At 39.3% G+C, this 24,813-nt stretch overlaps 1 protein-coding gene across 1 annotated transcript in view; it reads right to left on the bottom strand.

The window, feature by feature from the left end:
- KNDC1 (kinase non-catalytic C-lobe domain containing 1) overlaps positions 1-5,306 on the bottom strand; it is a 57,236-nt gene extending 51,930 nt beyond the window's left edge. Inside the window, 2 exon segments of the mRNA XM_036385410.2 lie at positions 386-584; positions 5,110-5,306. Coding sequence (XP_036241303.1) covers positions 386-584; positions 5,110-5,211 — 301 coding nt within the window. The 5' untranslated portion in view covers positions 5,212-5,306.
- Positions 5,307-24,813: the final 19,507 nt, after the last annotated feature.

The raw sequence follows: 24,813 nt of genomic DNA on the forward strand, positions 1-24,813 counted from the left end.
TCAGACTTCTCTAGAAACAGAACATATCCATGAAATCAGAAGATCTGTAAGAGGTGAAGGACATGCTTTACAAAGGTAGAGACTTGCACACACAAGTACACAATCTGTGTGTTTAAAATGGAAATAAAGAGGACCTATCACCTGGATAAGTCTTAAAATAACTACGAGGAATTTTCTAAGCAAATTCAGAACAGCCTTTGTTCATCAAATATAAAACTGAACACATAGTTTCACATGAAAATATACACAACCCTTCCCAAATAAGTTTTATTTTATCTTTATTTTAATTGTAAGTCTTAAAAATAGAATGTAATATTTTACTGCAGTTTCTTGCCATGAGTTTCCACAGTTCTAAAACAAACAGCCTGGAAACATAAATACTCACCACTGAGCTGTTCCATGAAGCATACATTGCCATTGGTGTTAAAAGCCAAAGTGTCAGGAGTGATGCAGAGTGTCTGGAAGATTGCAGAATGGGCAATGCTCTTCAAAGAATGGCAACACTCCAGGCAAATTGCCCAAATATCTTGCTCAGTAAGACAGCTATCCCGCAGTGACAAAATATCAGCAAGGGACACATTCTCCTGCCAAGATATGAATTAATAAATTACCCTGGATTTCATGACACTACTTTCTGTATCATAGATTATATTTGACACAATTGGCTACAAGTAATGTTTCCAGCAAGTTCTCAGACTTTCTAGGACACTGATTAACACCCCAAGAAACACCAAGTGCATGACTTTGCTCTTAACACAGAGATGTTTTAAGAAGCACAGTTAAACTGAACAAAGATATCACAGTATGCCAACATAAAAAAAATACTATGGGAGATATGTAAGTTACATAAACACTACATCAAAGGAAACAGACCACTTGGAGGTAAAAGCAGAGAGACTAAATGAAAACATTTTGTTTCATCCATGCCTTTCAAGCTTTCCCAGGTGTCTTTATATAAACTACTTAAAAATTCTCTTCACAGCACTTCTCCCTACCATTTGTGATCTGGGAAAAAGTACCTTTTAGGTTAGCCTGTCATAAAAATGATGCTGTTGTGAAGTTTAGTGATATAGACCATTTAATAAACTTTGAAAAGCCAAACATGCCATAGGAGAAGTGTTTTTATATTCGACTTAAAACTAAACACTATGGTTGTCCTAGGCCTTCCCATTACATCCAAAGCTTTTAGTGATCAAAACAGCCCATGGGCTTAAGTTTCTAAGCTGCTGCCCTAAACTGTAGTCAACTTGTATTGACCCTATTATCACAGTAAGGCTATGAGTCCATTCCCAAATGTGTTTCTAATGTGGTTTTCCTGGTCAAGATGGTCAGAAACATTGCTTGGCTCAGAGCAACCAGCCTCTCTATGGATATTTTTGGAAAACAAACCCAATACATTACCCATAGCTACAGAAGTCTTCATGAACTTAAAGGAATGAGGAGAAAAAAAAAAACAACCCAAACAAACAAAACATCAACTCCCTCTATAAGCAAAAGTAAGATAACAAAAACGGAAGGTAATCTACAGAAGTTACTTTGAATCAGAGCTATAACTACTATTAATTACACAGTGATATTAAATATATCCTGAATGGAAGATGCAGATACACATTGCTTAGCAGAGAGAAAAAATAAATTATGTCATAATCAGCAAAAGAGGATGCAAACTATCTTACAGCTCAGAAAACTACTGTGGTTTAAACTTTCAATCCCTTGGAGAACAGTTATAAATTTCTTTACCTACTCTAGCACCGGAGAACATCAATGATATTTGGATTAACACATACAGAAGGGGTTAACAGTTTATTAATATGTCTTTCAGAGAATTAAGCATTGCTTTCATAATATCCTTCAAATAAGAAACAAACTTCAGTCCACAAGTGTATTGTGCTTTTTAGTCTAAAGTATAATGCTTAATAAATAAATATGAGTTAAGAAATAAAGCACACTCACTGCTATTTGGCAAACTTAACTTTTCTTCTCAATGGTCTTATATTTTATAGACATGGCCTAGATGTGGATTGATTTACTAATGGCAGCATTATTACAGTGCCTTCTAGCACTAATCATGGATCCTGGTCTCATCAAATTCAGTCCTACATAATAATGAACAGCAAAAGATCTCAGCACAAAATCTTATTTTCTCTGTGCTAAGCTCAGTACAACTGTGTAATGCTGCCATTAGAGTGTGAGGGTGGATAAGGAGGCTTTGCAAATTTCCATAGGGAAGCTGTTCCAAGCATGAAGAGCAGCAGAGAGGTTCCTCTCTCTACAAACAAAAACACATAGCAAGAAACTCTCCTACAAACATTAGGCTTTGAAACTGACCAAACTGAGAGGTGGGATAAGGATAGGCTTGGAAAGAGGTGATCCACTTCTTATTCTATGGCCAGCAAAAAGAGCTAAAAAATAGAAACTGTGATCAAAACAAAGAATGAGCAATTATTTTTAACTCTCCTAGAATCCTCCAGCTAGGTGACACGATGGCATTTGCCACAACCGAGAAATAAATGAACAATTCATTAATCAAGATGCAAAACTAAGTTTGATCCGTGCATATGGACATAAGAAGCTCAATTTAGAGTGTACATGAAAAAAAAATAAACCTGCAATCTTTAATACAGCCTCAGCATCACATTCCGGTCACAATAAGGACCTGAGAGAACTTTTAAGTTAAGCTTGGAGGCTGAACTCCACTGCAGATAATAATTACCAGCAATGATATCTACAGCACAAACCTGCAAAACATCTTTGTCTTGTGGTTATTTGGGAACTAAACAAAGGGTAGTGCTCAAATGTCAGATAAGCCTCATTTATCTTCCTTCCCAGAGATAAGAAAGTCATGTCATACAGAAAAAGAAAAAAAAAAGGAAAAAGGAAAAAAAAAGTCCTATGAATGTTCCATGGCTTCCATCAGCAGTGGATGGCTAGATGAAGATAAAACGAACACTAAAAAGAGATAAAGCAAAATACCACCACCATATTGCAGGCCTTTCTATTTCCAGTGCTCCAGGGCAACAAGTTACTCACTTCAGAGAAACCACAAATTTCCCAAATGATCACTCTTCCTTGACCTTAGTTATTAAAGCTGATGTTGCAGCTGAGCAAGCCTTTGTAGAGAATGAAGCATTGAAAACACTGAGACTTGCATATGACTAGATTGTATCTCCAAAGCAACACAGACCAAAAGTTACCACTATGGAAAAAAACATCCTTTTAACACTCAAACACAGGAGGTTCTGGCACGCTGAAACTTCTGGTGAGCAACTGCTTCAGTACTTTGGACCACTGGAAGCTGCTTCATTCAAATGGTAAATATCGGAGACGCTAATGCCTCTTTTTTGTCTCTTTCACCAAAAGACACTTGTGTCTGGTTTTAACACTAAGAACTACAAAAAGTAAACCTGTTGGGCAACCACACTTAACTGCTCACTAGTTTTCAGCTTTCCCTCAAATTTTCTTCAGCAGGTACAAAACTGTTCAGTAGCATATAACTAAGCAAAGATAATTAAGAGAGTAGGAATAAAAAAATTAATTTGCCACAGACCATTTCTTAAAAATTTTGAAATCAAATATTAAGGAGTATGAAATTTAGAATAAAGTTCTAGTAAAGAGAGGAAATTGAAACACACCCTTATCCTTAGCATTTTCTACTCTTCGGCTCAGGCAGATTCCTTCACACATTGCCAAAAAAACACCTGCATCAGACACCAACATCATTCTTTATACTTGGTACAATGACAAGGAGAGCAGACTCCACTAAATGACTAAGCAGCTCAGAGTTCAGTACAGCAGCACTCACAGTCTTCTGACACCTTTTTGCCACAATAATTCACACAAACTTCAAAACATTCTATTCCAGAATCACAGAAAATGTGGCAAATGCCATCCATTACATTCATCACATCTGAAGAAAAACACTGGGTTGCCTTAGTAAGCTCTCCGAGTACTCTTCAAAGCAGCTCTTTTTTATTAACTCATCTAACCACCAGGTGATAGGTCATGCTCATTCTCCCAAGAAAAATACTGAAACTCGTTATGTTTCTGTAATAACTAAATAGATGGGACTCGTGGGAGCCCACAATCGAAGTATACATTGAGCAGGTATGAAAAATGGGCCCCATTCTTTCTTGTACAGAAGAGTTGACCCTTAGCCTTCTCCATTTCGAGAAAATACTCCAAGTATTTAAGCCAATGTATAAAAAATAAGGCCATTACCACCTTCCTCCAAGATTTTGCATGAGCCAGTCTGAGAGGGCCTACAGCACTGAACACTACAGACAGTGGAAGAGCCAAACTGCCAAGCCAATGGGTGACTCAGGAAAGCTGAAAGGGGCTTTGCATTTTCAAACTTACATTTAACTCCTGATTCAGCATGGATTCCTGACATGGCAAGTTAGGAAGTTTGCAAGATTTGGTTTGGGGAATGGGCAGCTCACATACAGTTCACCAAGCCTTTACTTAGGAAAGTATCTCCAAACATTCTGCCCCAACATTCACAAGGGAGTAAGAAACACACTTCATGTGAAAAGATATAAAGATGAACAAGAGCAACAAACAGCAAGGGCAAAACCAATAATAGAGCCAGACAAATGCAATGACAAGAACTGATTTAGCTACAGGTTTTCAGCGTAACAACTGAAGAAACAGATTTAACAGTTTGATATTTTTGGTTTTTATTTCCCAGTGTCAAAGGCCTTTTAGTACAGGGCAGCAATATACGGCTGTACAAAAGAAGTGGTTGGCAGCTTCGGGAAATTATTCTGCCCATGTAAATTTCCCTTGATCGGCTGCGACAAGGACACGTACTTGCCGACTGCAGCATTAACCCACGGCTACGACAGCAGTGACGAGACATCCCGCACTCGAGGACCATGACTTTGCTGTTGTGTGGAGAAGGTGCACGCAATGGGCTAAGCCCAGGCTGGTGGCAGGGACCGCGGGGCAGGAGCACACACGGAAAGCGAGCGGCGCTGCGGCCGCGGCCTGGCCGCTCCCGGGGGCCGGTGCGCCCCCGGCCCGGCCGCCTCCCGCGGGCGGCCCCCGAGGCCGCTACACCACAGGTGAGCGCAAGGGCGGCGGCTCCATCCCCGCACCTGCCTCACTCACCTCATCCTCCAGCAGCGTCGGCAGAGGCTCAAAGTCGTAGCAGTTCACTTCCTCCTCCTCCTCCTCATAAAATACGTCCTCTGCAACGCCAAGTGTCTCCATCCCGCCCGGCGAGGGAGCAGAGGCTTCACCTCCGCAGCCTCCCTGTGCGCTCGGAGCACGGCCCTCGGCCCCCGCCGCAGCTCATCCTCACCCCGCCTGCGGGCTGCCCCCGGCAGCGACCCCCGCGGCGCCGCCCGCCCGCTTTAACCCCCTCCCCTCCCCTGCCGGGCCCGGCCCGGGGCGCCCCCGCCCCTCCGCTCAGGCCCCGGCCCGGGGCAGCGCTGCCATGGCAACGGCCGCCGCCGCCTCGCCCGCGCGGCCTCACTGCGGCGGCTCCCGCCCTCCTGCGGCGCCGCCCGCCCCCGCCGCGCCCCGGGCGGCCCCGGCAGTCGCCGGGGGACGCGCACCGCACTGGGTGTCCCGCGGCCCCCGCCCCCGCTCGCCGCCCTGGGGTGGCGGTGCCGTGGCCTTGCGCTTTGAGGGGCGCGCCCGCCGCAGTGCGAGCTGCGGCCGCCGGGGCGCCGCGGGAGCCGGGGCCGGTCCCTCTCGGCTGCGCTCTGCGCTCTCGGCAGCGGCGGGGAGGGAGGGCTGGCGTCGGGCGAGAGGGTGCCCGGTGCCCGCGGCGGGACCGGCGCTGCTGCTGCCGCCGATGATCCCCGCCCTGCCTGCCCGAGCCCTCGGGCTCGCGTTACCGCCACCGGCTCTCCGAACCGCTGGATTTGCTGCATAAAGCAGTGTTTACAATTTAGACAGGTGGCCAGGTATTTGCACGCTCATGGCACAAGCCTTGACGCAGTTCGAGCCATAACAACCACAAGCAAAACCAAGGCGCCGTCACCAGCTTGACGTTCATTAGCTAGGGCCCATTTTTGCGATCCACAGGGCTTAGAGTGCCTCAAGGAACTTCATTAAGACTCCCCTGTGAAATCGACTGTTCACAATCAAGGATTCCTTCAAAACCACCATCCGCATAAACCAGTTTTTAGTTCAAGTAAACCCCATCGGAAAGCTCAGGTTGTTTTGAGTAAACAGGCTGTAGCCTGGGAATGGGAATCGGCATTTGGTAATGGACAAGTAACCCCTGACCAGGCGTCTCCTCATATAACTAAGCCACATAACAATCTTTTATCTTCATTGTAAAAACATGGTGGATGGAGAGAACTCTTTTCTCCTGTAATTAAATTTTAGAGCTACTGGAAAATAATGGTGCCAATTTCATTATTCTGTTTTCCTTTATATCTATAATTCTTTGTCAAAATGAAGTATGTTAATTAATTAATCTGTGCATAGTACAAAGCAAGAGGTTTTTTTTTTTTTAGTATGTGGTGTTCTATGGAAAGATTAATACTCTATTAAAATAAACATTAACAAGCACTGTGAAGCAAACAAAGGTACGTTGATTAACTGCCCCATAAAAGTCATCCTTGCAGTTGTAAGATTTCTCCCAATTGAATGTTATTTGGATACATTCCACAGTCATGGCATGCAACTGAGAAAAAAAACTCAGACAGATTGTAATCTTTCATATATGTGCTGTCTTCTTACTAACATTTTTGAACTAAATTGATATGAACAAGAGATATACTTACAATCTGGTAAGTCAGGCTTTTGAGAACAAGTGTTGAAGCATGGAAACAATGCCTGGTACTTCTGAAAAAAAAAGGCCAACATGACAGCAACAGTAATTATAAAATATAAAAGTTTCTTAAACTGTATTTTACCAGCATTTTTGGCAAAATATTTTCCTCAGGCAGCACAATCTACCCAAGAAGAACCCAAGAATACAAGAATGGATGTTTCTCTGGTGCCCAAAGCAGGCCTAATATCTACACTCACCCATCAATACATCTTAGTTGGCACTCCATTGCAATCATTGCTTGAGCATTCACAAATACCTCTGAAAAAAGATTGTCTAAGGTCAACCTGTGGAAGCTGCACAGAAATTCACATGCTACTTTTGAAAGCATCAATTTTTTTGTTGACCAAGGAATTCCCTTTCTAGTAATTGAGTGATAGGGCATTTCCCTGTGAGGTTAGCAGTCTCAGGTTCACACACCTACCCTGCATTATTTGGACCTGCATTATTTATTTATTGAATCTAGGCTTAGGTAGATTTTGTCAGAGTAAGTTCCTGACTGACTGTCTCCAAGTGATCCAGGATGCTTCAGACCTCTCTTGCAGTTGCTCTGGTTAACTTACTTGCTCTACTGAAGAGCTATTTATATGAAGAAAACAAAATGAAACAAACACAACATTATTCTGTAAACAAAAACTTGTAGTGGACTTAGACTTATTACAAGTGTCATGATGGGCAGGACAGAACAGTCCCTGGAACTGCCATGGTTTGGTATATTTTTTTCCAGAAAAATTGCTATGCTAAGCCTGTGCTCTCATCAATAATAGTGTTGTTTTGCTTTCCTCACAGCTGAGGCAGCTATCAGAAAAAACATTGCAACTTGTTTGATACATTCACGTGGCAATTCTCAGGCTAGTATATTCATTCTTATTAACTTCTGCAATTAGTCATGGCTCACGGGAATTGTTGGGGGACATGCAACACTACACAGTTCAGCATTATAAAAAACCCCACATGTAAATGAAGCTGTCACTTTGTCTGCAGTCATATTTTCCATTCTTTTTTTCCACAATATTGCTTAGGGAAGTGTAAGTTCCTAGGAGGTCTTTATTGGTAGGCATTTTTTGAAAAGCATTTTGATGGATGTATGTCTGTGGAAATTTATTTTTGAGTCTGAGGTTGACTGAATATGCAGGTGAGTATCATATTAAAAACAAATATATAGAAGACAAATCAGGTTCTCATAGGTGAGTGTTCTCAAAAGGCAGAAATAAAAACATTACTTTGTACTAACAATAGTCTACAGCTGGAAAATAAATAAGAAATTTTAGCATTGATTAAATGAATATACTGTGATTAAAATTGTTTTGTTAAAAGATAATTGGGACAGGCTTTACTATGAAAGTACCAGAGAGACGTTTCACTTACCTGTGATCAGGTTTTGAATATGAACTGAGATCTCTTTAGCAATAATTACACCAAGAATCACAATTACTAGAGATTTTGACTTCTTAATACTAGATTAGAGATGGAAAGCTAAGCAAAGACAAACTCCAAATATAGCGTAGATATTATACATGAGAAAATTCTTGACCAAAAAGTCATTAAATCACATGGAGCTTTGTGGTTTAGACTGTATGATCACAGACAATGCAGAGGGAATGGATAAAATACACCTGATTTTAGTCCTCCCAGTTTTAGCATGCTCCCCTTGATACCTTAAGTTTTAGCTTCCATATTTTCCAGATTCTGTATATATCTCTGTTCAAGTTCCCTTCACAGTTTAGTTAGTTTAAAACTATTCTTTTCCAGCCAGAGAACCAAGGACACCATTGCAGCTTCAGGCCTAAAAAGCGTAAACAACAGCGAATTGAGGAGAGCAATCTGGGAGGATGGGACTTCATAACCTGGAGCTGTAATTGGACAATTAACTCCAATATGTAAATGAACCAAAGCTTATGAAAGTGTGAAAACTTGTGATGGCTCACCCATGTTAGGGCCATCTTGGGTAGAGCCATGGCTGAGCTCTTGTACTGCCCAAGGTGTATCCTTTGAAGGCCTTTTTAATAAATACCTACCTTATTCAGTCAACACTGTCTAGCCTCTGTTCCAGGTAGCCTCTCTAGGCATCACCCTTAAGCTGTATCAAATTTAGAGGAAATGCCTTTGAGTTAGGGAAGTTTGTAATTTTCACAGAAGGAGTGTTTGCAGTGAGGCAGCTGACTTGATTTCTGTCGCTGACAGCAGCTGATAGCACATGTCTAGGGAAGAGTGCAGGAACAAGGTAATTATGTACAATGTTCCCAGAGCCTCCAGAGTGTCACAGTTCAGATAGTCCCTAAGGCAGTGGTGGTGTCTACTGGTTCAAGAGACACTTGAATATTTTTTCTTTAATGAATTTGTTCATTCACTTTTTGAGTCTGAATGGGTTTACTATCTACCATATCCTATTACAAAATTCCTCCACTGACCCACACATATAGTAAATTCTTTGTTCATTTGAGCCCACTAATTTCTTGTATTTGAAAAGGTGTTGGGTAGATTCTTTATGTGTCATATTTCTGTCAATCATGATACTGTAAAGTTTTCCTGTCTCCCCTAGTTTCATCTTTTCAGGTTGAAGGGCCCTGCTCTAGTTGTTAATTTGTAGAATTGAAACTATTCCATAACTTTGAGCATGCTTTAAAATGTCACTGTATTTTTTCCAATTGTGTAATTAAAAAATTGGGAGGGAGGGAAGGAGGGAAGGAGGGAAGGAGGGAAGGAGGGAAGGAAGGAAGGAAGGAAGGAAGGAAGGAAGGAAGGAAGGAAGGAAGGAAGGAAGGAAGGAAGGAAGGAAGGAAGGAAGGAAGGAAGGAAGGAAGGAAGGAAGGAAGGAAGGAAGGAAGGAAGGAAGGAAGGAAGGAAGGAAGGAAGGAAGGAAGGAAGGAAGGAAGGAAGGAAGGAAGGAAGGAAGGAAGGAAGGAAGGAAGGAAGGAAGGAAGGAAGGAAGGAAGGAAGGAAGGAAGGAAGGAAGGAAGGAAGGAAGGAAGGAAGGAAGGAAGGAAGGAAGGAAGGAAGGAAGGAAGGAAGGAAGGAAGGAAGGAAGGAAGGAAGGAAGGAAGGAAGGAAGGAAGGAAGGAAGGAAGGAAGGAAGGAAGGAAGGAAGGAAGGAAGGAAGGAAGGAAGGAAGGAAGGATTTTTTGCAAATATATGAATGACCTCCAAAATAAAAGGAAGTACTTATTTTAACTGTGATTTATTGATATTGCAGTTATGAACTGCATGCCTTTTACTTCCAGGTAGCTACGTTCATGGGGCATCATAGAAAATAATTCAGTGGGCACTGGGCATAAAGAATGCATTCCTGAGAATTCAGGAAGTGACTGCCAGCACCCCTTCTCTGCAACATAGTCTAAGTACAGGCTACATGAGAAAGGAAATTGTATAGGGTACTACTGTTATGCCACTTTGAGCCACTGGAAATGTCTTTCATGTTCTTTTGTAGGTTTTTACTTTTCATTATAGCACTTTGGTTATTCTTTTTAATAGATTATATAATCATAATTGACTATTATAATTTGGAGTACCAGCCTTGTAGATGAAAGGTACACATTTGTTACACTATAATTAGATTGTACATTCTCCTTTTAAGAGTTTTCATTTAATGGCAATTTGCCTGAAGGTTCTCATTTTAATTTAGTTTGGGTGAAACTGAGGGAACTGAAGGATTGCTTTATAAAGAATTGGGGGTTTTGTGAGTGTGACTTGTATCCTTTTCAATTGTTTGGGTTTTGTTAATCAGAGATCTCTTTATTGCCATGAGTTTTAATACTTTCACAGTCTGTGAAACTACCATTCTTCCTTTAGCAGTTATTTGGATTTCAAGACAGAGACAAGCTTTCTGCCAGTTGCCAACTGCTGCTGCCTTTGTGGCAACAGTGAGAAAGCATTACAATAAAAAGCAAATTGTGTTGCTGCTACTGAAAAGCCTGAAAGAATTCAAAGGTAAGGAACTACAATTTTTAACCTGGCCTCATTACTGCTATGACTCATAGAGGAGCATAACTCTGCTTGCCTGAAGTGGTAGGTTAGTTTGTATTCCAGGTACAGAATCCTACAAAGGCAATAGGGGTGAGTTAGCCATGCATTCATGAATAAGATCAGAAAATTACATGCATAGACTGCTTACTATATGGGGAAACCCATATAGAGGCCTACTCTTTTCATGGGGTTGAATGGTAGAAGAATTAACTTCAGAGTCATGAAGCACAGTCTGCAGTCATTATAGACACCTGTCACATCATTCTTTTCAAAGAAATAATCAAACTCCACCTGCTCCTACATGTTAGGGACTTTTTAATTTCCGGACTTCACTTACATTCATTCCCTTTTGCCCCAACATTGTCTTTTATTTTGTAATCTCAGTTCTAATTATTTACCAATCACCACTTTATGTATACATCTGTTCCGTTGCCTTTTACTTTGTTTTTATACTTTCCTAAAAGTGCATTTTCTTAAATCCCCATTCTAGTCATGATTGCTTTTCTACTACACTACACTTTTGTTGTATTTATAATACTGATAAAACTTGATTTCATAATTTCCTTAGCTGCTTAGGAGATCTGACCTTTTCCTCTTGTATCTCTCCTCTTGATGTATTTCTTTAGGCATGTGCTTTTCTTCATCTTCATAATTTCTCACATGTCCACTGTCTAAAGACTTTAATTTCACTGCATCTTTGAATAGTAGTTTCATTTGTTTTTCATGTGAAAGATGATCAAAGGATTCTTGACCCTTCTCCTCCTCAGGACATCTTTCAGCCATCTAATACATTTTCAAATGAACTGCAGCAGCCTGCCTCTCCAATTCCTGTATTCTTTTCACATGAACTCTACTAGGTGGCACTCCAGGCATGGATAGCTCCCATCAGGAGCTACTTTAGAATAATGTGCTTTGCATTAAGGCATCTCCACTTTGTCATTCTTTAAATATCCTATGCTGTTGCAGTTTCTCTACCAGCTGAAATAGAGATAGACAGCAGAAGTAAAGAACATAATTTGGCCCAAATTGAAGAAAAAGCAAAACTGTCATGGCATAATTTCCTTTGAAGAGAACTCACTGATATGCAAGATCAAAGACTGGAATTGTTTTTATTTGTATGCAAATGGGCAAAAAACCTAGTAATCATCTGATATGCAAACAGACCTGTTGTTTTCAACACTGGGAAATTAGGACTAGAGGAGGTATGTGTCCAAAGTGAATCTGGTGCTAAGTCTGGTATTTGGGAATTTCCGAGTTATCTCATTAATTCAATAAGATTATTAAGTTTTTCATCGGCAGTATCTATCCAGAAATATACATATGTGTAAACACACATTCTTCCAATTGATATCACTTTGGAGTGTTATATGACTTCCTTTATCTCAATTGCTTGTTTTGCAATGTAGTCCACTTTGCTTGTTTCACATGGTAAAGTGAGGCATCATGAAAATAACTTCCAGCATTACTCAGGAGTCTCATACCAAATGGAAATTTAAACCATAAACATAGAAAGCCAAATTTATACAATAATTGCAAAATATTCTGCAATTGATTCTGAACTGTTTTAGTTTTTGCATTATAATATTGTCTTCATAATACAAGATTGTCTTTAAACCACCTATTGGTCCCTTTGGTATTTTAATTCATTTTAGTGGTGTTCATTTGAAAACACAAGAAAAAGTTGCACAGAAGATAAATTTAAAAGGAAATGTGCATAATAAAATCTAATATGATGCCTGTGACAATTTCACATGGGAAAATAAGACGCAGCATAGTACCAACCATCCTTCCGAGAAACATCTCATAATGATTAACTAAGACTTAAATTCATATGAAAAAAACATAAAAATTAGCTAAGTGCATGCCACATTCTAACCCTGAAATTTTTTTTATTTTTGACATTTGGCTATTTCCTCTAGAGATTTATGAGATCATTATCAGCTGCTCATAAGGAAAAGGAGAACATTAACAGGACAAAGTAGTCTTCCATCTATGGGTCAGTGAATCAAACTGAATTGTTTAAATTCTTCTTGAAGTCAATAAGCCAGCAGGAAAAGCCCATCCTGAAGACTTAAAGTCTCCAAAACAATCCCTTGGTGTCCCAAACAGCTGATACAAAATCCACGAGTGTCTGTGTTCTGCTCCTTTCCCCGAAGACATGACCATGGCTGTTCTGGGAATCTTTCTCAATAAAACAGAAAGAAAAACTAGAACATAGGTAACACTTTCTACTAGGGACAGAGGTAATAGACAGTGTTTACAATTTAATCTTTTTGATTTGCTGTGACTACTTGTCTCCAGTGAGGATTTAGCTACTGTGTTTCACACTTGGGTCAATGCAGTTCCACCTGTGTAAGACACAACACCACAAATCTCCCGGGAGCATACCAGGTGCTGTCCTCCACGTTCCTTACAGACCCTCCAAAAGAAAAACATTGCTAATCCCGCAACCTGTTCTCCATTCTTACCCTAGGAAAAAAACTGCTCTCCATGGAAGCCCAGAGACTGCAGTGCTTCACTGTGAAGCACTCAGCTCCTGAGATCAGACTGTTCTTGGCAGAGAGCCCTATGCTATGTTACTTTGTGCCAGAGCTGATTAGAATGAGTCTGATCCCAATCAGTTTCAGATCACAATGCTGAACGTGATCTGCTGAGCCCTTCAATAGGTAACAAAGATAGAGAAACTTTCAAAGGTACAGATCATCCAATAAAGTCACTTGACCTCAGAAGAGCAGAGGTTTTTTACATACAAATTGAGGCAAATCTCATACAGGGTATCAGAAAATGTTTGGTGAAGAACACAGCAGGAGGCATAGTGATGCTATTAAAAATGTAAATTTAATTTCCAAAATAGTTCCAGGGAGACTTTTATTTTTCACATAGCCACAACTGAAGAGGAAAAGGGCATTTGCTAAGGGTGACCTCTGCTATGATAGCTTTCAAAGCTGTGAGTAGGGTATGCTCCTGGCAGATGGTAGAAGTAGTCCTTTAAGCAGGCCTGCTTTGGGTTTGAACCCTGATGCCACATACAGCTGAATGCCTTTTTTACATTCTGAGAAAAAAACCCCAACAGTTCTATTTCCAGTCACCCTAAATTAAGACTCTTTTCCAACTTCTCAACTCAGCTCCTATAGTGAAAAAAATCAATTACTTTTGCTACCAAATCTCAATTTTGTGACTACTGCCTAGATAATTTGCTGATGGATACATTAGTAATATCTATGTGTTGTCTCACTGGGGACTCCTTTATAATGGCAAAGGCTCCTCTGAGGAGAAGCAGTTGATACCCAGAATCTAGCCATAACATTTATAAATACAACCCGAAAACATTGTTGAGACTGAATATTGTACATTGCACATGCAGATTAGGAGGAGGAGAAAAGATTTTACCGGAAGAGCTCCTCTTACCAAGAGATCTTACCAAGAGAAAGGAGAAAATATCCCCCCAACCTTCAAATGATACAGGCCCTGAAGGATTGATATGCACCCTGTTTTAAATTATTGTAGATTTTTAGACTTTTTAAGAACTAATTCCAGGGCAGAGGTGACTGATTTGCAAATACTCTTAAAGACATGATCATTAGCTGTATATTATTGGAGCTCAAAATAGAGTTTAATGAGCCAGGAAGAAAGATAAATTGCTGAGTTCAGCTAAAAGACTATAGTAGCTACAGCAAGTATGTGTTTGAAACATTCGTCATTAATTAGGTATTGTCAGTTACCTCCTGGATGAAGGCAAAGCCATCTTGGGCATCATAAAATCCATGAACTGCAGTCTATGTCTTCAGAATTTGATAATCCAAATTAATCAACTGGGCAAAACTCTCTTCCAAACCATTAGAGCTATTGATTCATCTGAATCTATAACATGTTATTAAATTTTCATTTTTAGTAAAGATAGTTGATTTATATTAAGGAGAAAAAAAGGGAAAGATTGTGTAGAGCAAGCAGTTAGGTTAGAAGAATATCCAATAAAGAAAGTCTCTTAGCATACAGGGAGAAGTAGAAGGCATACAAGGTAGTGCTTCCATCCAGTATTGCATAGGATTTAATTGATTCCATGAAACGTTTGGTCTCTGCGTTGGTGTCTGCATGAACACCTTTCGAGGGGGAGAAAAGAGACAATACATCCCTATTTTTATCTGCCTCACAAGGACAGGTAAATTATTTAAATTCAACTTCTTGAAATAAACCCCTATTATTTGTAGGAGCATAGCCAGGAAAAATGGTTAAAACAAACAAAAAAAAGTTCAGCTGCATGCAACCTTCCCTAATTCTATTCACTCTTCACTACTGCATGGAATAAAGGGAAAACTCCTCTCACCATGACTTCTCTCTGAATACCTCTTGAGACTTCTTCCATTTGGGACCTAAAAATACAAAACTAGAATCACATATTCATTATAACAAATTCCAGTTGTCCTAATGCACCTAATGTCTTCTAGGTCCCCCAGACATCAGTAGTTGTTAGAGTGGCACATGACCAATGAAATGGCTGGGGTTTTTTTTACCTTGTGCAAAAGGCTGTCTGCTCATGACCAGAGCATGGGGCCTCCAGGAATGTTCTGTTGAAGTCAGAATTTCTGTGGGACTGCTCTGACCAGTGTGAAGCCGAAGGACTGGACATTTTATTTGGTGTGAAGGAGAGCCTTCAGGTGGTACAGAACCAACACAGGAACATCCAAGCCATCAAGTGTTCCTATGGCTTATTCTGTCCTAGGCTTGGGGTGGAACAGGGTAAAACCTAGCAGCAGGCTGGTGTGCCAGTTCTCCTTGGCTGTGCCAGACATACCTCAGCTGCAGCTGACAACCTGCACAGGGGCTCAATTAATCAAGAGAGGTTATGTAACAAGCACAGGATTCCAGGCAGAAAAATTCAAACGTATCTGCACGTGAAACCCTCATTGTCCAGTCCAGTCACTTCTGCTCTGCACCAGCTGCTTCTGTGAACAGTTTTTCAGCTTATTCTCAAATGTATCTGTCCTTGATCATTTAATCAGTCTTTAAAGCTCTGTAATGTTATTGATCCCACTCATGCCTCCAACATGTGTTTCCAATGGAAAATCCAGCAGAGAGTAAAAGTGCAGAATACCTTTTCATCATCTGCAAGAAGAAAAAGATGCATTTTTCTCCTTTCTGATTTTATAGTTTGTTGTATAATAGCAATAATCTCTTTTGCTTTCATATACTTGCAATAAATGGCTTTTGAGATCGATGAAATGTCTGAGCTTCACTTTGGCTATTAATCATTCTTTGGAGTATTTTATTGCTTCATATATTACAAATAATAGAAATTATTCCTTAAACCTACCCAGACAGCTGAGGACTGCAAATTTCAAACCTAACTCTGAGAGACAGATTCACTGATGGCAATCCCTGTGCTGTCTTTTATAAGAGTAAGTAATAATAACAGCACTATGCCTTCTACCTGCAGCCTTCAACCTCCACTATACAGTGCATTAAGGAAAAATGAACCTTGCTTCTCTTTTTGAAAGAGGGGATGAGGTGAGTTTGTGGGTAAGAAACACCTGTGAAGACCTCTCGCCATTTTTTTTCTCATTATCTGAGAAAGCAGCATTTGTAACCTGGCAGAGTTTGTAATACCTGCTCTTGGTGCCATCCTGCTAACAAAGCTCCTTGGGAGCCAACCCTCTGGCTGCAGGTATGGGAACACTGCCCTGCAAGAGCAGCAGTGTTGCTGTTCCCCATCAACATCAGCAAGCCAGGAGTGAAACAAATACTCACTCAACAAACTTGCTCCACATATTGCCTAATTTGACCAGTTTTCAGTTCCTCCTTCTGCCTAGGGTCTAATCATGGCTTTTTGGGTAATCATGAATTAAAATTGACAGTGACATCAAAGGAATGAAATTCCCTAAAAGTTCAGTTTGAGAAAGTATGTTCCAACCCTGAGAACAATAGTATTTGCCTTTCACAAAGAAAGAATTACCATGAACTGGGGCACAGTGTGCTGTTCTCTTCTATTAGAGTCTTCTGCATTGACATATATGTGCCTCTTGGATGCCTCTGCTTTGATCATCTATCATCTCTATTCCAAAAAAAATACAGAATCTGCTTCTCAGTTCAGTGAAATTCCATATTTGTTTACTCAGGTGATGACATCAGTATAATTTCTTTGTGTCCACGTGAGATTTACCAAATCTAGTAAGAACCCATCATTGTGACTCCCGTGACAATGCCCTCTCTTGGGGCATCATGAGCAGTTGGTTGCTGAAGAGCAACCAGAGCATTCTCACAGCATGGGCAAAACACCTCACTATTGCCACAGGCTGTGTGTGGATCCTGGCTGCCTGGGGAACTCAGAGAAAGAACTCAAGGCACCTTGTTTCCCCCATACACTGCATCAGGGTAAGGGCAGATGGCCAACAGGTCTGAATGCCAGGTCCACCAGCAGCACTGGCAGTAAGAACATACTGGGTGTGCACTCTGCTCTCAGTTTGACAGCACTGCAAACATAGACCTCCCAATTCTAAAGACTTGCAGTGAAATAGTATGAAAATGGGATGTTCACTCACCTACTTTTATGCAACTTACAAAAAGTCAAAAAGAAATTGGGCTGGGATATCACAAGTCTTTTCTTAGGGCCTCAGCCAGCATGAAGAAAACGAGGGGAAAAGAAGCTTTAATTGATATGACAGCATTTTGATGACAGTCTCAGTGACTGGCCAGGGATTTTGTTTGTTTGTTTGATAACTAAAGGACAGATTTCAATTTCTTCTGCCGTATCTACTCTAGGCACTCTATTTTCAGTGTTACATAGTCTTCAACATTTCATCATGCTTCTAAAACTTTATCCAGGTTAGTTACCTCAACACCCAGAGTTTATTTTAATGTTTTCTGCAATTTAATAATGATCCATCCTCCTGAACCTAATTCTGCAGGCAAAATAGATCCATAGTTTTAATGACAGCAATTTTATGTTATTGTATCACACAGTTGCAGCAGGCAGTGTGTGAAAAGAACACTTGAAAAAGTCTACTTTAAATCTTCCCTCTTTTTCAACAAATCCCTTGTTGTACTGCATTTCCACTAGCCTTACATGACACCTTCTGCCACCCTCTAAATTACCTATGTCTTAACAGTGCCTTTGTATTCTATGGATTACTTCCCTTTGAATATTAGGAACCATATTTTAATAAGGGAAGCAGAGATGATTTGCTTTTTATTCTGTCTTGACAGAAGAGAATCAGAAAGGGAGAACTGGTTTCTGTTCCTTATGCATCGCTAGCTAAATTGTTTCCACATTTCCAGTCTAATCTAAATTACACTTGTGTGATTCCAGACCATGTGAGAAGAGATGCAAGACTCAAACTGAGAGACCTCTTGTAGCTTGCTCTTGAAAGTTTCAAAAAGTAATATTGAACTCCTCCAGGCTCCCCTTCTCTCCTACCCTCTTTTCCCAAAGGCATTTGTTAGGGATGTAGGAGGTGTTTGTTCATACAGCTCAACAAGGTCTTGCCAGGCCTCCTCAGAACTGGGTTAAATGCAGATCTTCCCTATAACCAATGAATGCATATTAATCATATTAATGAAATAATATTTTACCTTTGCCTGTTTGAGGAGGAATATGAGGTCTCTTGCCTAATTATAAAAACTGATGACCATCTCAAATCAGAGATCCAGTTAGTTCAGTTATTCTGTCTCTGCCACTGGTCAATGGTATAGGCTTAAATGAGACTATATAGCATGTACAGCAAGAACACAGCATGTACAGAGTGATCCCTCCTCACTTTTAGAAATCAGCATTTTACTGTGATTACAAAAAGACCCTTGTTAACTAGTGAAGAGAGAACAGGAGTCTGGAAAGATGAGTTCTCTAAATGACTCTTCCCTTGAATTGCTTTGTGCCCTCAGGCAATTCACAAAGGTTGTGACTCATTTACCAAGCCAGTATGAAAATATTCGTCAGACTTTGCAAGTTGGTAGGGTCTCAGTGCCCTTCTAAAGCTGTGTGTCACTGCAGCAAAGCTTGTGAGTCAACAGCTGCAAAATCTGCTATGGCCAATAAGGGAAAAATGTGCCTTAGAAATGCTCTCACGTCTTGAAACCCAAATAGACAAATGAGGTTGTAAGCTTAGATCCAGGGGAACTTTGCACAGATTAGAAATGACAAATTAGAGCTATGTAGTAATATTGAAGTAACTCCTTTTGTTTATATTTTAATAAAAATAACTGAAGCAATAGTGGGCAGAGAACAATAGAATAAGTACCTCTCAAACAAATGTTTAACAAAAATTAGCAGTCCCATAACATAGACAAAGAAACTAGTTTCACTTTATTTGAAACACTAAGGTTTTTCTCAGGACTTGTTATGTCCAAAAGTCTTTACAGCATTTTAAAGGCATATGCTATAAATTCTTTCTTACCAAATTTACAAGATTTATGAGTTTTTCTTTATTTGAAAATTGATTTCGGAAACCTCTAAGGTATACCACAGTTAGGCTTTGGGAACGTTATTTATCATTTTTCTATTTTGAAGATGCTATTGTGAATCCATCAGTATGCTCTCTTGTTTCACAGTAGTTTTCCAAGATATTTTTAAAAGAGTTTTACAAAATTAGAAAAGAGTAATATAGTTCTACAGAAAAGAACTGTACCTTATGGTATCTCTCTTAATTTCTATTTATTCTTCCATCTACAGGAAAAATAATAAAAATTAAGAAAGCTAATTTACACAGAGAATTGCACATATAAGTGGAAAAAATATGTATGTTTTCTTACTATATTCCAGCAAATTGCCTATTATCCATCAATAATATTATCCAGTCATGTGGAATATTAAATAATAGGTTGGCTGCCTTCCATAAATTTCATCTAATTTTCCTTTTATACTTAAAAAAGTTTTACAACTTCAGTGAGAAAAAGGTCAATCAGAAAAGTCAAATCATTTTCCTCACTATATCAGAGTAGAGATTTTACATATGTATCTTACATAATGGAGTTCTGTCTTGCTTCATTTGATAGGCTCTCCTGCTTTGCCTGCTACTTAATATGGTGATATATTTTCCTCTAAAACCTTCCAAGCATCTTTCAATTTATGAAAAATATACTTTGTACATTATAAAACTGTAATTTATCTAGTGACAAATTGTCATACAATCCTTAATACATGTGTAGACCAGTTTGTTTCCCTTGTACTTTAGAGTATCATGATCAAAGCTTATAACCACTGCACTCGGTTCTGCTCAGAAAATGTAACAATTAATAGTAAAAATTTATTTTTTTATAAAGGTTCCCCTTCAATATCACCTGCCATATAAAGGTATATGCAAGGGTTTTTTTGCAAACCATTGTTTGATCAGCAAATTGCTTCCTATGAAAACCAGAGTGTTACTATATGGCAACAATCTCATCAGATGGGTTTGCTTGTACAGGAATGCTATTTTCCAAAATATATTTTTTCTAAAAAGCTGTTTTCCAAAGTAATAGTTTGCTTTTTGAGTGCAGCATCAGCGTGAATGCATTCCAAACAATTTTGTTGTATACATTTCTCTGTGAAGAACAGGACATGAAATCTGCTCTTTGCCTCAATCTTTTGAGAGCAGCATGAAAGTCCCTAAATGAAATGGCTGAGATCACAAGCAGCTGTGGCACATGAGCTGCCTCCATCCACAGTAAATCATCAAGTCACCATATTGCATAGTCATAACAGATACTTTCCAGAATATTACTTCTTGGCTCAATGGACTCATATGCTTTGGTTATCTATTAGAAACTAGGGAATTCCACCTGCAAATCCATCCTCTAAGTGTAATTTCATTAGTAGTTTCATGATAGTTTGCTATAGGTTCACTATAGTTTGTGCAAGGGACATAGTAACAGTCAAGTTAAAGAGAATGTTCTTATGGTTGTCAGGAAAGTGGTGCAGACCATGAGTAACCAAACCCAGAAAGTAAATTCTGCTATGTCCGGACAATCTGTTTTATTACTAGGTCTCTAAAAGCACAAAAACAATACAGTAGAAGAATGCTCTAACACAACGTCAGCATAACTGGTAAAAATCTAGAAGGGTATAACAAGAATGTCTGACATATTATAGCTGCATAAACTCAGTGCACTTGCCAGCTCTTTCATGCCAACATCTGTACTAATAGTGGACTATCAATACCATTCTTTCCTTTCAATTAAAAAAACCAAACTCCAAAAAAACAGACAAACAAAAAAACCAACAAAGCCAATTCTAGATTAATGTCTTTAATTTACTTCACAGACTCAAACCTGTCTTCCCAAAGCCATGAACTGACTTAGAGTAAGAATACACCTAGGCAAATCAGAGACAGTTTGACAGAGACACTTTTCTAACTTATGCTTATGCCAAAAACTATCCCTCTTTCTTCAAGTATGTGGTAAGGGATTAAGAATGCCTACTCATAGTTTCTACAGCACTCTGAGAAGTAGAAAAGCCAGATAAATCTTACATTTCATTTTGAATAATGTTCCAGAAGTAATTCTTGTTTTATTGTGCACATGCCTGCTCACCTGCAGAGGTCTATGTATCTGGGAATGAAACTGAAAGTTTGGTTGGACTTGATGATCTTGAAGCTCTTTTCCAGCCTAGTCAATTCTGTGATTCAGTGATTACAGGCCAGAAGAAATGTTCTTTGGTTGAATTATATCATTACATTATATATTACATTTCTTCATACTATGGCAAATGGCAAGTAGCATTGAAACATAGCTTTCATTAATGTCCAACTAAATTAATTGCAACGGGTGCTATGCTGTCATGAGTTATGTAACCATAACGCAGTCAGTGAAACTAACTTGAGTGCTTCATCAGAAAATCAGGGCTACCAGCCTCCTTAGATACCCAGTGGGTAACTTAGTGTCAGAGTTGAGTTTCCTGATACTGTTCAGGTGATAGGAATGACTTGAACACAGTAGTGTTTCCATCAACAAACAGGTTAAGGGTTGAGGGTTCAGGATACCACAAAGCCCACAGCCCCAAGCACACTGCAGCTACAAAAGGCATGCCAAGGGGAACAGAGCAGAGCATCAGCAGCTCACCTGAGCAGAAATGCTGCAGCTTAATTCCTTCACTTCAAGGGAATGAACTTTCCTACTCCAGGCTCTCTCCCTCCCAGGGCAGCCCAGTGTCAGAGCATTATCTCCTGCAATAAAGGACACCATTTCACACATCATCACCTCCCTGGCCAAAAGTGGTAAGACAGCTTTCATCAAGCCCTGGTTGTTCCCCAAATACAGAAGAGGGGTTGAATTATAGAGTGGATGAAGTGCCGTGCATGCCAAGGATGACAAATTACCATGACACAATGAAGTAATATCAACCACCACAATAATAAAAGGATCAAATAGAATTTGTTTGTTAAAGGGGTCGTGAGTGTATTGTTTGACCCGAGTTTTGTTGGGCACAAGCACCCTGAAACTCCCATCCTGCTCTTCCTGCTGACATTTACCTGCCCACCACAGCTGCAACCTGTGATAATAAGCAAATTGCCACCCAATCCTCATCAAATCTCTAAGTTCAGCCATCTGTATGTTCTGAACCCAGAATGCATGGCTGGGCTCTGAATTTCCTGGAACTTAATCAGATGATTCTGAGTAAAAGTGAGACACTGACACATGGAAATGTAAGGGGAAAATGCATTTATAAAGGTTGTTAAATGATTTATGTCACGTTAGTTGTTTTAATGCTTAACTTAGTGCATCTAGGGAACTATTTAATTAAGTTTTCTCTGAAAGAGCCCAACTATTAGCATGTTATAACAGGACTGGGAAATGTAACTATATTCTCAGTTGAGGCTTTAATATAAATATGTAATATTGACCTGCCTGCCTCCAAGTAAGACACTAAGGAATGAATTTATAATTGTCTTAAAAAAAATCAGCATAAAAATTCTGGACAAACAGAGATTAAGATTTGTTGCACAAATATTCTTCATGATCTACTTTTGAACCCACCAGTCATTTTTTGGAACCTTCATGTAAATTTGATTAGGAAACATCAATCAAATGATTCCTTAGTGCTATCATGTTTATTTATTAATAATAGTGAAAAAGTCATGTTTCCTGGAACAGAACAGTAATTAAGTTACACCAAAATTTGAGATTCTCCTCATCCAATTCTGAGATGCTTTCTGGCAGCACCAAAGGTTCTCTGTCCTCAATTTTCTTTAAAGTCTTGTTGTGTGAACATTTTCTACTTTATCATGGATTATTTTATACTTTATCTTTGCTTCCCTTCCTGTTCAGAAAGATGTTGCTCAAACAAAATAACAGGCTGACCTCATGTTCTTTGGCAAACTTGCCATGAAATACCATAGTATTGCTTACTTCTACTGTTTTATGTAAAAACCACAACACACATTCAGGTGCAAGGAATGGTGCAAATGAACCAAGATGAAATGATGTACAGCTGCATACATTTCACTCAAATTACATCACCATTAGATTATTCTCTTTTATTAAAATCAGATTTGTGAATAAGAGTTGGTAGATATTTTTGTACTATTTTTGCAATGATAAATTTTAAAGATACCACAGACCTTATGAAATCCTTGCAGTTCTGAGCTGGGCAGTATTTAAGCTTTGGCCAGCAAGACAGCAAACTCTCTTCATTGTCTTAAATCCAGGCTTGTCCTGAAAAAATCTTTACTATTCATGGTAAATATGACAATCTTCTCAGTCTGTCTGGGGAAGCTAAAGGAAAAGACTTTTTCTATCCTGAAAGCTGAAAAAAGATATCCAAGAAGTTGAAAAGAACAAAATTATTCCATTAGTATATATCCCTTGTCACCCTTGACATTGACTTCAGCCAACTTATATTACTCATGTAGCAGTTGTCCATCTATATTTATATAAAACCCCAATTGCTGGGAGTAAAAAAATAGAAATAATCTATTCATACACTCACACGAAGTTAAAAATACACCTATTGGGAATTTAAATGGACTAGGTTTTACATGTTATCCCCCAGGTCAGTTCTGAAGTCTGAATTTGATTTTTCCATTGACAGAGAATGTGTGTCTCATGCCTGTGGCTATTTCAGCCCTTGGGAATGATTCCAGTCAGGTAATCACTTGGGAAAGGTGTGATTTCCCAGAGACTGTTTCTGTGTTAGTTCAAAGGTCTATTAGCAAATACACAGGAAAATTGCAGCTTTGGAGGGACAGTAATATAGAGGATTATAAAATGCTGTAATTTAAGGCACACAACTTCTTGAAGACCTGAAGTGCTCCTTTTCTAAGTACCATTAGCAGAATTAGAGTAATAAAATGGCCTTATTTTAGAATCTGGTCCATCTGGCCCACCTTTGTTAATTAGTAAGGATGTTACTAAATAAATAAAACTCCCAATTTCCTTCAAGAAAGGGCTTGCTAAGATCTGAAAAACATAATTTAACAGATTTCATTAGGGTTATGACTTATGAGAGAGATACAAGTTATAAAACACATCTGATACATCAATTGCATCCCATCTCTGTAGGCCAGACATGGGATAAAAATTTCTAGAGGTATGAGTGGGATGTTGAAGGATCTCTCATTAATGGCATTTGTATGAAAAATCTAAAGTGCTTTTTCCGGGGAAAAGAAAAATATAAACCCCACAGTTTTGCATTAAAAACAATCTAATTGAAACATTTTATTCAGTAAATCTCACAGAAATTGCAGATAGAATTTCTTGAATTACTAGAATTCCTGCTTCTGAAGGGCTCGTGTCTCAGAAATCTGGAAGGTTGCCTCCCTGCTTTTACGAAAGACACAACTGTGTGTTTCACTGCAAAGTGCATTAAGGCACAAGAGAAATAGCTTTCCTTTAGTCTTGCAATGTGTTAAGCATATCCCAGGTATGTAACAAATAATAAATAAAATAACAGTGTAAGTGTGGCTGGGATTAGAATAGCGATACCATTCTCTGGAGTCTCTGTCATGCTCTTTCATCTCACTCTTGACAGCTCACTTGCCAGTTCACATCACAGTTTGAGAAAGATCTGCCAGAACATCAGCTACACATGAGAACAAGAAACCCAGGATCTATTTTTTATTAACTTGCTCTTTGCATTGGTGAATCTCAACAAGACC

Source organism: Molothrus ater, chromosome 8, assembly GCF_012460135.2.
Source record: "Molothrus ater isolate BHLD 08-10-18 breed brown headed cowbird chromosome 8, BPBGC_Mater_1.1, whole genome shotgun sequence".
Lineage (NCBI taxonomy): Eukaryota > Metazoa > Chordata > Aves > Passeriformes > Icteridae > Molothrus > Molothrus ater.